General features: G+C 40.1%; 1 protein-coding gene across 1 annotated transcript in view; it reads left to right on the plus strand.

Annotated features, from left to right (window-relative positions):
• AFF3 (ALF transcription elongation factor 3) overlaps nt 1-14,892 on the plus strand; it is a 328,610-nt gene that overhangs the window by 180,705 nt on the left and 133,013 nt on the right. The window contains 1 exon segment of the mRNA XM_050912014.1: nt 12,895-12,981. Within this exon segment, the coding sequence (XP_050767971.1) occupies nt 12,895-12,981 (87 nt within the window).

A 14,892-nucleotide genomic window follows, 5' to 3' on the forward strand; every position in this document is an offset into this window, starting at 1 on the left:
GAATGTTAATTTTGCTGTAAAGTGGATAAGTAAATCATGTGTAGTTAAGAGCTCAAAAATAAACAAGCATTTGTAACCATCTTACTTCCTTGCATGCCTCTGTCACAATGCAGCCTATAATTTCATAATCACCTACTGTTTGCTGGCAAACATCTTGAGGAATGTTTTAGAGAGTTGTAAAAACTTTTGTTAGCATCATTTTTCATAACATTCTAGCTGTAAAACCAAGCTGTCTTTGTACTGAGAGTCTGGTACAACATCAGCAGAGAATGCCTAGAAATGGTAAGGCAGCGTGATACGCTAGTCTGTGTAGGCTTTCTGGGCATATGGGTGTTTCATCAGTTCAAGTTTAATTGTTTCATAATCAGTCTACTTACAAACTGTGTCAAAGATCTATTTATTTTTCTTTCCATTCATTTAATTTGGTTTTAACCAATTTAGATAAATCTAAATGTATTTGGTTTTAAAGTGGTTTAAAACCATTGCTTTTTTTTAATACATGCAAATTTCTTATGCGGACAACGCCTACAGTAATGAATAAGATACTAGTGTTACTCTGCTTCTTAATGAAATAAACAGTATAATGGATGAAGCCAGAAGACGTGCTTTAGGAGCACAGTTAAGGCTTCAGTGTATATTTTCATACCTTCAACTATTTTTTCCAAGTGGAGTTGCAGAATGGCATTGTCACCCTTGGTACCATTTGTGCGGGGACAGGGATTTTCTTAAGGGATTTTCTGACTCCAGATTCTTTCAACCTTAATTCCAGTTTTATGTGGTTTACCTCATAATAATAGTACAGTACTGACAGAGATTACAAGGGTGCTGGGATGCTTAATTCAGGTTTGCTGAATACCTTGCAAATGAAAGCCAGTGTGTACAATAAGCACTAAATATTTTTTCAGAGCTTAAAGCAGACAGAGCTTGAGACAATGATAGCTTTGAAGAACCCACTTAATATAAACACTAGATAAGTGTGAATTGCACTGCTAAAGAACGGTCTCCTTCACTGTTCCATGGGCATATTTGCAGCTAGAGAGAAGCACAATTTAAAATCAGTTTTAACAAGAAATGCCAGATTGCCTAGGGACAACTAGGGCAAACAAAGCAGTTTTCCCTGCCTCTGACAGCTTCCCAAAGGCCACCCCATGTGTAGTGGGGAGAAGTGGCAAGTGCTGTTTCATGCTCCTGGCACTGGCTCCCAAGAACGTGATGGCGAGTAGCGGCAGCCCGGGTGGGCTCCCTGCCTGTGCACAACACCCTCGCAAGGGCTCCCAGAAGCACCGTGCTGCTGGCAAGCCTCACATTTTTCTACACCACAACAAGCGACTGGCCTCAAGCCCTCTCCCCACCTTTGCCAGTCTTTTCAGGGTGCAGGTCTGGATCTTTTTTCCGAGGCTGCCGCAGTAGGAACCTGCAGCCTCTGAAGTGCAGGGACTGTGAGTGTGCCAGCTCTGCAAGCAGGGGCAGTGCCCCGTGCGCTCACACTCTGATTGACCCTGTCACAGGACTTCTCTCCTAAACATCAAAAACAACCTGCAGATTAATGTAAAAAAATAGTCTGTTTGTACCTGCTGATTTGTTGCTTTGATTCTGCAAAACAGATAAAAATGATTATAACAGGAGCCCAGTGTGCTCTGCTTACCAAACCCTTTACTGTGATGCAAAAGGCCCTGATTATCTGCTTTTGCCTCAATAAGCCACGCAAAGACTGGAACATAGCAGCAGGACTTGGGTCTTATCACTTTCCAGGCTTTATTTTTGCCTCTGCTCTCAACAATGAAACCTCCAGCCTTGTTGCGTCCAGTTTGCATTGGCCAGGGTTCATGGCGTGCATGGATGGGGGTATCAGAAGTGCTTGAGGGACTTTGGATGGAGAGTGCATCCACTGGGACTTCTCTACTAAATTCTTCAGCTATTTTGAGGAGTCTTCCAGTATATATTTTCTTCCTCTTTTCCTATCCCATGTGCTTTTGACACACATTTTGGACAAAATCATTCAAACATCAACACTGGAAGATGTCAAAAAGAAAAGGAAATCACTTCACCCATCTAAAATACTGTCAGATGATCTTGTCCACAAAAGTTTCTGTCAATTCACAGATCACTAAATTCAAGGTGCAGTAGTAGTTTTCAGGAGGTTCAACTACATGTTTTATCCTTGATAGAGGATAAAATATCCTTGGTAGAGAACCTCTACCATTGCACTGTGCAAGCTTTGTTTGTGAATTAATTTTTTACTGCCAATTAAGTCCCAAAGTTATCCAGTAATTTATCTAAGAGGGACTATCCTCTTAATCTCTGCCCACTTGTGCTGGTATTTTTACCACTGTAAAAGTCAACAAAACCTGTTGCTCCAGGTCACTTCTGAACAGATCATAGCCTATGTATGCACAGTGCCATGTACATGCTACAAGATAGTGCTCATCCCAGAAAGATTATAACCTACATGTATACACATTTCAGATGATCACAGATGACCTTTCTGGAACAGCAATGTCTTCTTAATGTGAAGGTATTAAAAGGTCATATGGAGTATAAAAGAGTGCTTGACTCTCATCCTGATATGCAGATGGCCAAGATACAGATGTGGTAATGCTCTCAGATTTGGAGATAGAGACATAACCTAAGAGATGGTCTAAGAAAAAGTATCAGGGCAGCCAAGCTGAAATAATGGCACTGCCAGGAAGTCATGTCTGAATTCTCCCTCAACTTATATGTGTGATTTTAGCATCTAGAGAGGCCCAGCACTAATCAAAATCTCTGTGCTAGGTGCCATACAAACATGTAAGAAATAAAGCTTTGCTCCAAGGAGCACAAGGCCAGACTCAACCCCCTCAGTTGGAGACACTTTAGGACTGAGTACAGCAACCTGGACTTCATCTCTAGACAATACAGAAAGTCACTTCCAGAGGATGCTTCAGATCTTAGGTCTGCTGATGTGCCCCATGCTGGAGTCTATCTTTCTGCTGACTATAGCAAGAGTGTTGGGCAGATGCCTTCATCATGTTGACCCCTCAGTTAGATCCCCAAGATTAATTGTGATGCATCTGGACCTTATACAATCAAAAGCAGCAGGGGACAACTATGGGCAATAGATTACTGATACATAATGAAAGAGCAAACTTTTGTTTCTATCTTTTCTAAAACACAATGGAACATTCCTTTCTCTTAATCACTGCTTTTGTGGTTAGTACCTAGCACTCACATGTGAATACAAGTGGTTCACATGTTTTCTTGACTTACAAAGCCTGTATTGAGAGCCATAAAGGCTAAGGATTTTGATGGACTGAAAAAGAAGCTCCAAAATAAAGAACAAGAATCCCACTTAGGTACATTTTAGGTGTGAGTCTGAATGGTGTATTTTATCACCCAGTCTGACTAGCGTTCTGACCCATGTAACAAGCCAGATAACTGCAGCCACTCTCCCCTGTTTTGAGCCCATTATCTTGTATTTGGCTGAAGCATATCATTCAGAAAAGCATTCTTTCTTGATCTTAAGACTTCAAGAGATGAAGACAGGCATTTCTGTAGCACTGCATCCCAGCAGTGAACCACCAGCTCACAAGAAGTTGTTCTTTTTTTCCTAACTTCAGTTTGGCTTTTTGTCCTTCTATCCATTGGCTCATGATACAAGAAGTTAGTGGTTTTCATCTTTTTCTATTACTGTGAACTGACAACATTTTCCACTGATACCTATTTGGAAATTTTGTATACATGGACTCCTATTAAGCATAAACAACCTTGATTTTTTCAGTCATCTCTTGTGAATCCTGTTGAAGGTGTTGAGTAGAGGTTCTGCCTTTTACCTTGGGACACTTGACAGTTGGCTACAAATAAGTTTTCTAAAAGTCATGTTAGAGGGTTTTTTTTTTCCCCTATGAAGATGCTTATGCAAATAAAGCATAGTAGCTCTTAGTCTAACAGGGCTGATCTCTGTATATATCTGTGATCTTTTTTTGTTCCTTTTTTCACCTTCTCAGAATTTCCAGCATATTTGAAGAAATGTGATCAAAGAAACAGGCTATTCCAGCACTGACCTCACCAGTTTTACTGTGCTACTTACTTCTCCATTTTCAAATGCACAATGATGGAACGAGCTCTTTAGGCAAGAGCATGAGATGTTGAGAGATTATTTTCAGTTGCTTGTCCTCTGGTGATCCCTAACTCCTTTCTGGGTCCAGTGTCCCAGTCTACCAGGTATATATGATATTTTTCATTTGTGGACATGAGTTTGTGTTCAACTCTGTACATCTCTGTACTCTTAGCTGAACTGGTCTCTGTCGGCTTCAGCCATCACATTGTGCCACTGTGCTACTTCTAGAATACGAACCGTCAAGATTTAACATCTTTCTGTCAGTTCAGATCTAGGAGGCACACAACGCAACCTTGAGAACAGACGGTTGAATTCGCATACACTGAAGCAAGCAGTGCTACACTGATTTCTTAATCTCATTCAGAATAAATGACTTGTATATGAACAGATTCCCCAAGTTGTCAGAGCATCGTAAACAAAATTGTTTGCTAATTGCAGTCAGCCACATCCATGCAAGGTTGTCTGGGAAGGATTTACAGGCTGCTCTGCCTTGCAGAACCTCTCTGTGCTACGGCAGGGAAAAGGGAAGGAGAGTCCCTGCCTTGATGCTCAGCTGCACAGTCTGAGGTCCCAGAGTGGTGTAATTTTCACCTGTAAATTGAGCGCATTTCATCTAATACGATTAAGAAACCACAAGTGCAAAACCTCTTGGAGCTACACTTTATAGAGCCGCATTTGACAGCAATTTAACTTCTAATACTTTAATTCTGACTTTTTTCTTTCTATGGTCTTTTCTTACCCTCTCTATCATCTTTTCACACTGACCAAGAAGTTTGTTGTAGTAGCACAGAACAGAAGCTTTCTTCCTTCTTGTTGTGGTTGGCAGCCTTCGCAGGTATGTTAGCTGAAAGGCGTTCTCGTAGCACCTTAAACCTTTAACCCAGAGCACAAGGTATTTACTTCATGTAATGTCTGCCCATAACTTGTGCACAGAGCACACAGGCACTACTGTGTTACCCATAAGTTCGTGAAGCTTGAAATACTCAATCAGTTGGCTGAACAAGCTGAGCTAAAATTATCAATTCATACCCACTGGTGAATCTCCACCATAGATGCACAAAAGAGCTCTTTGTACAAGCCCTTGGGTTCCCAGGAACCAAGTAAGTCTTTATGGTACCCCAGTCCTCTTAAACTCACTTCAGGAGTATGAAAGACTGGAATTAAACAAATTCAGCCAAACCGATGACCTGCTAGTTCACCTTCTGTCCACGGTGTGAACCAGGACCACTAATGTACCTATCAGAAAGCTTCCAGCCTCCCACAAAATAAGAAACTTGAAAAATTTGTCTAGTTTCAAATTTTTTTCTCCACAAATCTTGCTTTGATGACCTCGTTATGTTTAGCAGTGTATTTTTGTCTGGAATAAAGGAATGTTTATATTAGAACATTACATGCCTTTGTGGCAAAAATATTTCAGTATTGCTAAATATTTACCGTGATGTATTTTTCTCTTCTCAAACCACAGATGTTTTCCTTAGTAAATGTGTCTGTTTTTTAGCTTTGGGCATTTTTTTGGCTGCTCGTTTGTCCATATTAATACAATCATCCATCAAAAACAGGGTAAGACCCTGACCAGTGTCCTGGTCTTTATTTTCAATAGCCTTTGTTTTAACTTCTTGAAATGTTTCCAGAGCAATCCTGAGGCCACTACCATTGCTTTGTTAGCAGACTGCAGAATTAACACGCTTGTTACGATCTCTGAAAATGTCGACTATGTGCATTTTTTCATTATTATCTGAAATCATGCAGAGATCTGGACCTTGAAGTATCCTAGGTCTTTTCCTTTCCTCTTTCTCCTCCCTCCACTCCCAAGAGGCAGCTATTCATCTTCATTAGCCACTTCTGTTAGCTTGCTGCCAACTGAGACTAGAAAACTAGCTGCATCAGTCTTGCATGGCAATTCAGGAATTAGAATCCACAGTCCTTGGGTGCAGGAGGTTAATGCACTAATAAAGATTGTACCTTGATTAACCACATCATCTCAGCTTGCCCAGGCAAGGCTGGTTTTCAGACAGTTTATCATATCATATGGCCCAATGCATTCATCTAAAAACATAGCTTCTTAGCTAAGAACAGATATTCATCATTGTGACTAAAGGAGAAATTTTGTCCTTTTTTTTTTCATTTCGGTGAAGAATATTTAAAAGTTTTTATGGAAACCCTCTAAATTCTGTTCTGTGATTTACCTGTAAAGGGACACGTTCTTCCTTTCCTGATAATTAGACATAAATCTTTTTGTCTTAAAATCTGATATGAGAGGGCATGGCATGGGTTATACCCTAATTAACACTTGCTCTTAGAATCAAACCACATTTCTCTTGGGTATCCATAGCTTGTTCTGTACTTATAGGCTCATTTAGTACCCCCAAAATGAATAAAAATTTGCAAGACTCTTTGTTAAAGAATTATAATCATACAATGAAGGACCTAAATAAGTCAGTTTGATAAGTAAGTAGCTGTAGCCTTCTTTTACATTTATCTGTCCTAGATTGCTGAACCTTGACTAAATGTTGCAGGTTATTTGCAGGATGGTTCCACTAAAGCAGAGATAACGTATTCCAAACAGAAACTTATTGCACCAGCATTTGTGATTTGCTGTAGAGTGAATTGATCCACAGATCACGTTGCAAATGTTCATGATTTGGAATGGTTTAGTTCTGTAGATACCAAATATCTGGAGATTTAATGCTAAACACATTCTTTAATGCTGCAGTCTGCAAAATCTCTGACCTTCTCCCTTTCCAAGGGCCTAATTTCTCTTTTTTTTCTTTCCTTCTCCCCAGCCCACAGGCACGCACACACACACGTACACAGAGTCCTGTTTCTATAAAGCAATTTCAGCTAATGCCCATCCATGCAGGTCTGAAGAACCAAGCACAGCACAAATGACACAGTCACAAACTACACAATTACCTTTATTTCTTTGCTTAGAACAAAAAAATTCCTTGACAAGCACTCTTCCCTGGATTGTCATATATCTTTGGATGTTATACTGATGAAGCCTATTGAAAGGAATTCATATTACAGAAAGCAACAGGGCATTTGAAGGGTCTTGGAACTGGTGCCAAAGGGGAAATGTAGTAGAATGTGTTTTGCAGCAGATTGCTGTGAAAAAAGTGACTCCTTGGAATTGTTTTAACAGGAGTAGGGGAGACAGAAGAACTGCTGACTGAGTTTCAGTGCTGAACTGGCACCCAGCTCAGTGTAAATGGTGTCCTTATGGCTATTTCAGCTCCTTGACAGGGAGTGCGTAGTAGTTCCCTTATTTCATCCTTCAGTTAGTGGGTGGATGAAACCACACTTGTCACTTCTCAAGTGTAGAAAGCATTTTGCATCATACGTGACATAAATATTAACTAATTTTAAAACCTGCCCAAAGAAGTAGATGGAAAGGAAGTAAAACAGGAAACAACAGAAGCTGGAATATGACAAGATAGTTTGTTGGGGGTGGTGGTTCTGAATAACATGTTACCAAAAGGGTAATGACAAAATAAAAGATGCTCAAATGGAAAGAGGAAAATTATCAAGTGCTCAACAGAAACTACAGGGCTTATGAGGAAGAAGAAAAAGAGTTAAGTAGATGTAGTTTGGATAAATGACATCGTAAAGAAACAAGAGGAAACAGCTTTATCTTTTTATTTTACAGGTGTATATTTGAGGTTTGGGTTAGAAAAGTTGCAGCAATAACAGATACTAGAGGAATCAATTTTAAAAAAAGAAAATTTGTTTTTCACATCATGGGAACCTTATCGTAGTGAAATGCTGTCAGCTTCAACATAGCCTCCAAAAGTTTCAGTGTCAGACTCTTTGCTTTGGGTGTTTGACACTAAAGTCATAGCCATGTTGTCAGCTAGTGGCACTGTAGCTTCACTGAACTAAAAGGGATCTTTGCCAACTGACAGCAGTTAAAGAGAGAGTCTCCTGTGTTTAAAAAAAAAATAATCTATTTTATGAAGACAGGAGAGTAACTGGATTAGAGGTTCTCAAACTGTGTCCTGTGATCACATGCTAAAGGGTCTTGGAAAGCTCTGCGTTAGCTTTGTGTTGCCTTGACTTCCAGCTGAATAAATATATCTAATGCTTCCCTAAAATCTGCATTTTAGTGTAGGTAACTACAAAGAGAGAGCCTCTGCGGTCCCTGTGAGCTAAACAGCAGAGTATTTGCAAAGGAAAATTGTGTCTCACCAGTCTCCTATAATTTCTGCGACATGTCAGTAGAGCAGTGGATGAAGTTGAGCCAGTTAAAATAATTTTCAAAAGGTGTTTGACAGGGTCCTTTATGAGACACTACAAACATTTCTTAAATCATCATCTGTGGAGAGACAAAATATTATGAATCAAAAATTGGCTAGGTGAGCACAAGCAAAGAGGAGGATTAAACAGTCAATTTTCTTAGTGGCCCGATGATAAGTTCTGGTTTTGGCAGCGAATGAACAGCAAGATAATACATGTGGCTAGACTTTAAATCTAGATGATACTGGTCTCCCTACTTTTTATTAATTACAATTTTTCTGAATCAGTTTAGCTATTCCTGGTATCATGTGCCACACAGCAAGATTGATAGCACTAGATAAATAGCATAGCCTTAAGTCTAGAGTGAATACTATTATTTACCTCTGCATGGTACTTTTCCTGAAAAATTACCTACAAGCTAGGGTTAAAAGCCCCAAACAAAACACTGCCAAGCAGTCATTAATCCACAAGAAATGTCTCGTTACTTAATTGTTGCTGCAGAAACAGAATTTGGAGCAAGGAAACACAATACTATAGATTTCTTTATTTGAAGGTTTTCCCTTCAGTAAGAAGAAAAGCCAAGTTGGCACATTGACTAAGATTAACTAGCCTTGGACCTTTATAGCTTGTAAAACTGGACATTTATGTGTAACTGCTGAAAACTGATTTACTACAGGTGGAGACGAGTAGAGTTGTAGAGTTGTGGAGTTACAATATGCATGTGAGTGAGACGTGCCATCACCACCACCACAAAGATGTCAGTGTGAAACAACATCGCTGCAACCCTCACAAGGAGAAAGATATGTTAAAAAAAAAGAGGGGGTCTCAGAGCCGCCCCTCAGGTCTTGTGCATCTGGCCACAGAAGGAGGAGGGCAGTCGTTGTCATCTCAAACAAGCTGTGCTGCAGTTGGGCACACGTGCTTATCCACATGTATTTTTAAGCAGTCTAGTCAGGGCTTCCTTCTTTGATCCAGAAATCTTTGTTTTCCCCACTTCTGGACCCCAAATGGCTTCTCAGTGCTTCCTTTAATTAACGTTGTTCAGGACTTTAAGGTTAACTTAATCAAGTTTGGAGAAAGATCTAAATTGGTTTTAAATTAGACCATTATCTTGTAGTGGCTGGAACATTTTCTGGTGCCAGGTGTTTCGGACTTATTTTTTGTTTGATTTATGCTAAAAAAAATCCCTGCTTTTTTCTCTTTCTAATTTCAAAAATCTTTTGTGTCAATCAATGTTCTAACACCAATTTGAAGGTGTCAAGGATCTTAAGTACATTTAAATTTTCATCAGTCCATTTGAAACATTGCTTTCAGTCCAGTGGGTGCCTTATGCCAATACTGCCAATCCCAAACTCCAAAGACAGGCAAGTTAGCTGAGCAGAAAAGAGAAGCTGTGCATGAAAGTTTATTTTAACAATAAAAGTTGAGTCCTTTCTATTTGGTTAGTTAGATAGTTGCCATTTGGGCTTACATTTTCAAACATTTCACACCATGTATTAAAAAAAGATCTTGATATCATCATATGTCACCACTAGTGCTTTTAATCTGTCTCAAATATCTTCAGATAGAGTCTAAAATCATGAGATTTGGCACACAGGAACATATTCTGGATTTGTTTCTGCTTGACCTTGCAAAGTGTTGACACTTGCTGGACACCTAAATCCTTTCTCCTGATTTTTGAGATTCTGTTCTTGGCAGCCAGAAGGAGAATGTGCACATAGTTTAATGTTTCTCTTTTCAAAAAATATTTTACTATGTTTAAATCTTACCACTCCTCAGTGGTGACAGCCTATAGTTTGGGGTATTTTTCATGTTAGTTTTCTGATTTTTTTTTTCTAATTTGATTTCATTTTATAGTTGTCTGAATTCCAAAGGGTAATGATAAATACACCATATGATCACAACTCAAAATATTATTCTAGTAAATTCACATTCAGATATTCATGATAAGGGCAATTATTAACCCTGGCAAATATCAGTGGTCTTACTAAATCTTTGTGTCAGAAAGGGTTACGTCAAATTTAAATTATGTAGAAAGCCTTATTATATACCACAACTGAAAGTAAAAAGGGAGAAGAGAAGCTAGCTGAAAAAAAAAAGACCATTAAGGCCATTTTTCATTGAATTGTGGATGAGAAATAATCTTGGGAAAAAGAAGAAATGAAAGATTCTGACATGTCAAAAAAAAAAGGTCACCCTTATTTTTAATCAGCCCTCTGGTCCTTTCCCTGGATGAAGGCATCATTGTCAGACTCGGGCAGGCAAGGTGGGAGGGAAGAGGTCTGCTGCTGTAACAGATTGGTTTCTGCACGGCATATAGCAGGCTTCTCAGACAACGTTTCCCTGAAGGTGACAGTGGGGGTCAGCCACCATATAACCTGGAGGAACTGCTTCTTGGGCAAATGGAAATCATAAGTACTGAATAGCATATTTCACAAGTAGGATAACTTTAGGTCAGAGCCACCAGACGTTCCCAGTCTGGCTGCCCCGATTCTTCAATTGACAGAGATAACGTAAAGCATTGCCCTTCAGAAGAAAGAGAAACATATTTCATTCCTATGTGTACTTTTGGGCTCAGCACCTCAACTGGTAGGGAAAAACACTTTGTTTGTTTGGGAATGGGGTTTTACCGGTGGAAATACCTTTAGTCTATATGCACAACATCCCATTTTCTAGAAAGTAAACAAATGGTCCTGTAACAGAAAAGCAGAGAAAAGCAGGTGAGAAAGCTATACTTTTTTAGATCACAGCCTTAGGATTAAATGTCCACATTGCAAATCTCCTTTTCATCAATTTATTGTCATAAACCCTTACTGTTGGAATATTTCTCAGTATGTAATTCCTTAATCTTTTGAAAAGAATAGCATGTGTGCCAGGTACTTGTAGCAAACAGCAGTCTGGTTGCCTGTGTTTTTTGTTGCCTGAGTTTAAAGAACTTACTGTATATTAAAAATTACTATATACTGCTATTGCTGGCACTTATCAGATAAGGAAGTCATAAGATGAACAATCTGCCTCAAAGAACTGAAAAGCAAAGCAATTCTGATACTGAAACTGCAAACCAGATGATGCTCTGATTAGAGGCACGCATGTAGATTACAGAAGTATAATAAATCATGTAACTTTTTAGCCTCAAATAAAATAAAAGAATGCAGTTTTTATTAGGAAATAAACTGTTTATCAAGAATGCTTTAAAGGTGACATTTATTACTAATAAACTATGTTGAAAGGGCTGATCCTCTCACTGGCAGAACAGCCGGAGACCTTCCTCTATGTAAAAAATGCCCCAGCTCAATCCGCGCCAGGTCAGGAAGCACTTCCATCAGCACTGACGAAGGATGGGCAAAAGACTCACCCACACGTTTTTTCAAACAAGAACATTTTCTTTTCTCTTTAAAAAGGAATGAGTCATGGAAATATAACTCCAGTATTATTTTGGGACTGATTGTGGATCTCAGCACAACTCCTTGGAATATCACTGAGAAACAATTCCACAGCCAGCTAATGGTATCAAAACCCAGCAAAGCATCTGCCAGGCAAACTCTTGATAGTGTCAGCGAGCCCCCTGCTTAGGCAGGATGTTATTTGCTCGTCAGCTCTTGAAACTTATGGGCCAGCTCTTCAGGGTTGTCACGCTCCACGCTACTTCTCATATTAATTCTGTTAAGTTACTGTGTACCAAATATTATGGCTGTTGGTGCTGAACATGTCAAAAAACATGTCCATCCTTTAACAGCCTGCACTAGAGAGGAATATGAAGCCTCTCTCTTAACAAAGTTCTTGTCTGAAGTGTTTAATATACACCTTCCCAAAAGCAGCCTTGCTTTGGAGACCAAGTCATTCAGGCTTGAATGATAATGGTATTGAACGTGTGTCTACCTGCTACCTGAAGCTGTGTCAAGGATGACCGCATACAAGTCAGGTCAAGCTACATATGTCTCTTAGCTATTAAAAAATGTCCTTCGAAACAACACAGGGAGGAGACAAAGGTGGAGTGCAGCACACCTTGTTTAGGGCTTGCCACATGTCTGTGTCCTGCAAGGCACAAACACGTTGCAGTTAGGAACTTATTCAACTTCTTTACAATGATAAAGGCAATTTTAGGAATTAACTGTTGAGCAAGTGTTAAGCATTTATCATTCTGACCTTGTCTATGAAATCTATTTCATCATTACTCCATAGTGTGTACCCCATTACTTGGTCATGAACTGAAATTTCTGTTCCCATACTACAAAAAAAAGTTCTTCTGTTAGTCTCACCAGCCAGAATACATTGCATGATTAAAATGTGGCTGCAGATTGTCAGAAAAATCAAACTTCTTGCACTTAAGATGCATTAACTATTCAGGGAAATGAAACGGTGCTTAAGAACTGCTCTCAAGAGTCTGTGATAAAAGTCAATGTAGCTCATGTGTTGTCTAGATTACATGTAAACTGGGCATTTCCTAGAAGCTGCAGTAACTTAAATATTCCACTACCCAGGCACTCTTGCTACTGATATACTGTCATTGTCTCCTATTCCATTGACTTTCTAAACAGAGTTTCCTGTAAAATATTGTTTTTCAGGAGATGACCCATTCATGGCCTCCGCCACTGTCAGCTATTCACACACCAGGAAAGGCAGAACAAAGCAAGTTTCCCTTCCCAAACAAGGTAAGACACACAGCATCATGTAGAAACATGCCTCCTGCACCTCAAAATATGTCCTACATGAGCCCTGACTAAGTGTGTGAGGTCTCTGGGCTGAGGCTGATGCCATGCTGATGACCTTCTCCATGTGTGTGCCAGTATCCCCTGCCTTTTTGCTGCTTACAGCCTCTGCAGGGCCACACGGTCTTGTTTGCACACCTCCTGGCAGCAGCACTGATGCTGCTGTGTGGGTCACAAGTTCCTCACCACAAGGCAAAACCGCAGGTGTCCCTGATGGGGTGTCCAGATGTGGTGCCTTCTGCGGGCACCTGCTGATGCTCCTGACTGAAACCTCAGGGCACAAGCTGCTGTGAGTCAAGAAGCCTCTGCTCGTGTCCATTGCTCCAGCTTCATTTGGCTGAGAATTTTGTTGAAACCATTGAGGTCTGAGGTGGGCTTTACTAATACACTGGCCTCTGCAGTCAGGGGCTGAGGAGTGGGCATACATCCCCAGCCACCAACCTGGCTTCAGGGGCAGCTTTGCTAGAGAGGCAGGCAGCCCAGTGCCATGATGCCCAGAGGGGCCACAGAAGTATTTGCCAGGGAAGTATTTGGTCCCTCAAGGGACCAAGGCCACTGATCCTACTGATGTTCCCTTGAAACCAGCTCCACTATTGTATGTGTATCCCAGGGAGGATGCAGTGCAGCGTGGTAAAGCTCATCGGCACGACCTTGGGGAAACCACATTATTTATACTTGGTAAGTCAGGAGGGAATGAAATCAGCTATCCTATGCAAGAGCCAATAAAAATTTCACATTGTATCACCATATACTGTTTATATGCCACAAGCATATTTCATGAAGTGTTCAAGCTTGAAAGATGGTATTGATGCTGTTTATAGCCTTTCTCCTGTTAAAGCAAGCTCCTTCGGTAACTTTTAAGTCCATTCTGCAAAATCTAGTGCAGGGAATAATTATAACCACAGAGCCAAGAAACCTTCAAGATTTGCCTACAGTAAAACAGCTTTTCCGTGGATGAGAGTGTCATGATTTTGAAGTACCAGGGGTGTAAACCAAAACATCTCTGGCATGTTATGAAAGAAAAAGAAGGAAATAACTCACTGTCTGTTTGCTCGTTGAAGGGAGACAGCTGATTGAAGATGGTAGGCGGGCTACAAGCTTGTTACGTTAGAGTAAGTCCGGTAGGAGATAGATGGATCAGCAGCTTACAAGCAGGTGAAGTGCCCAGATATGGATGACAGAAACGAAGCCATGCTTGCAGCTCCGCAGTTTCTGCCATAATTATCACCACGCAATACGTTTGTCTGGCACGTGTGCAGACATGCATGGGCAAGGTATGCACCTATCAGCGTATCTGGGTGGCCATCATGAATGCAATTCCTCACAACTAAATGTATTGTGATAAATATAGGAATAGGAGAACCACAGACCATAGGGCAAAGATATGTGAATAATGGTTGATATTGACTTTCTCATCTTCTCTCTGCCTGTTCAGCCATCTCTCTGGGAAATATTCTAATAGTTTGAACTGCAGAGCCGTTTCAGAGATCTACCATTCATTTTTAAAGAGCCTTTTCTAGGTGGTTTCCTTTCGTCTTACCAAAGTAGAATTTCCATTTTATTTAAGCTTAGGATAGACAAGATTTAATCTAATAATATATGAGCATACTTTTGTACATATAATAACATCACAACTGTATTGTGGCCTGGGTGGTCTGCATGGTCAGAAATTAGAGTGCTTTGTGTGAGATGGGGAAGAAGTACCTAACAAAACTCACCAGAGTCCTGGAAAAATCCTGCATTACTGGCCATAGATCATGTTAATATTAGACACCACCTCTATTTTAAAATATTTTAAAAGAATTAAAAACTACTTCTGTGGCTTACTCTGAATCTGTAGTCGCAGACTTTAGA

This window comes from Gymnogyps californianus, chromosome 1 (genome assembly GCF_018139145.2).
Source record: "Gymnogyps californianus isolate 813 chromosome 1, ASM1813914v2, whole genome shotgun sequence".
Lineage (NCBI taxonomy): Eukaryota > Metazoa > Chordata > Aves > Accipitriformes > Cathartidae > Gymnogyps > Gymnogyps californianus.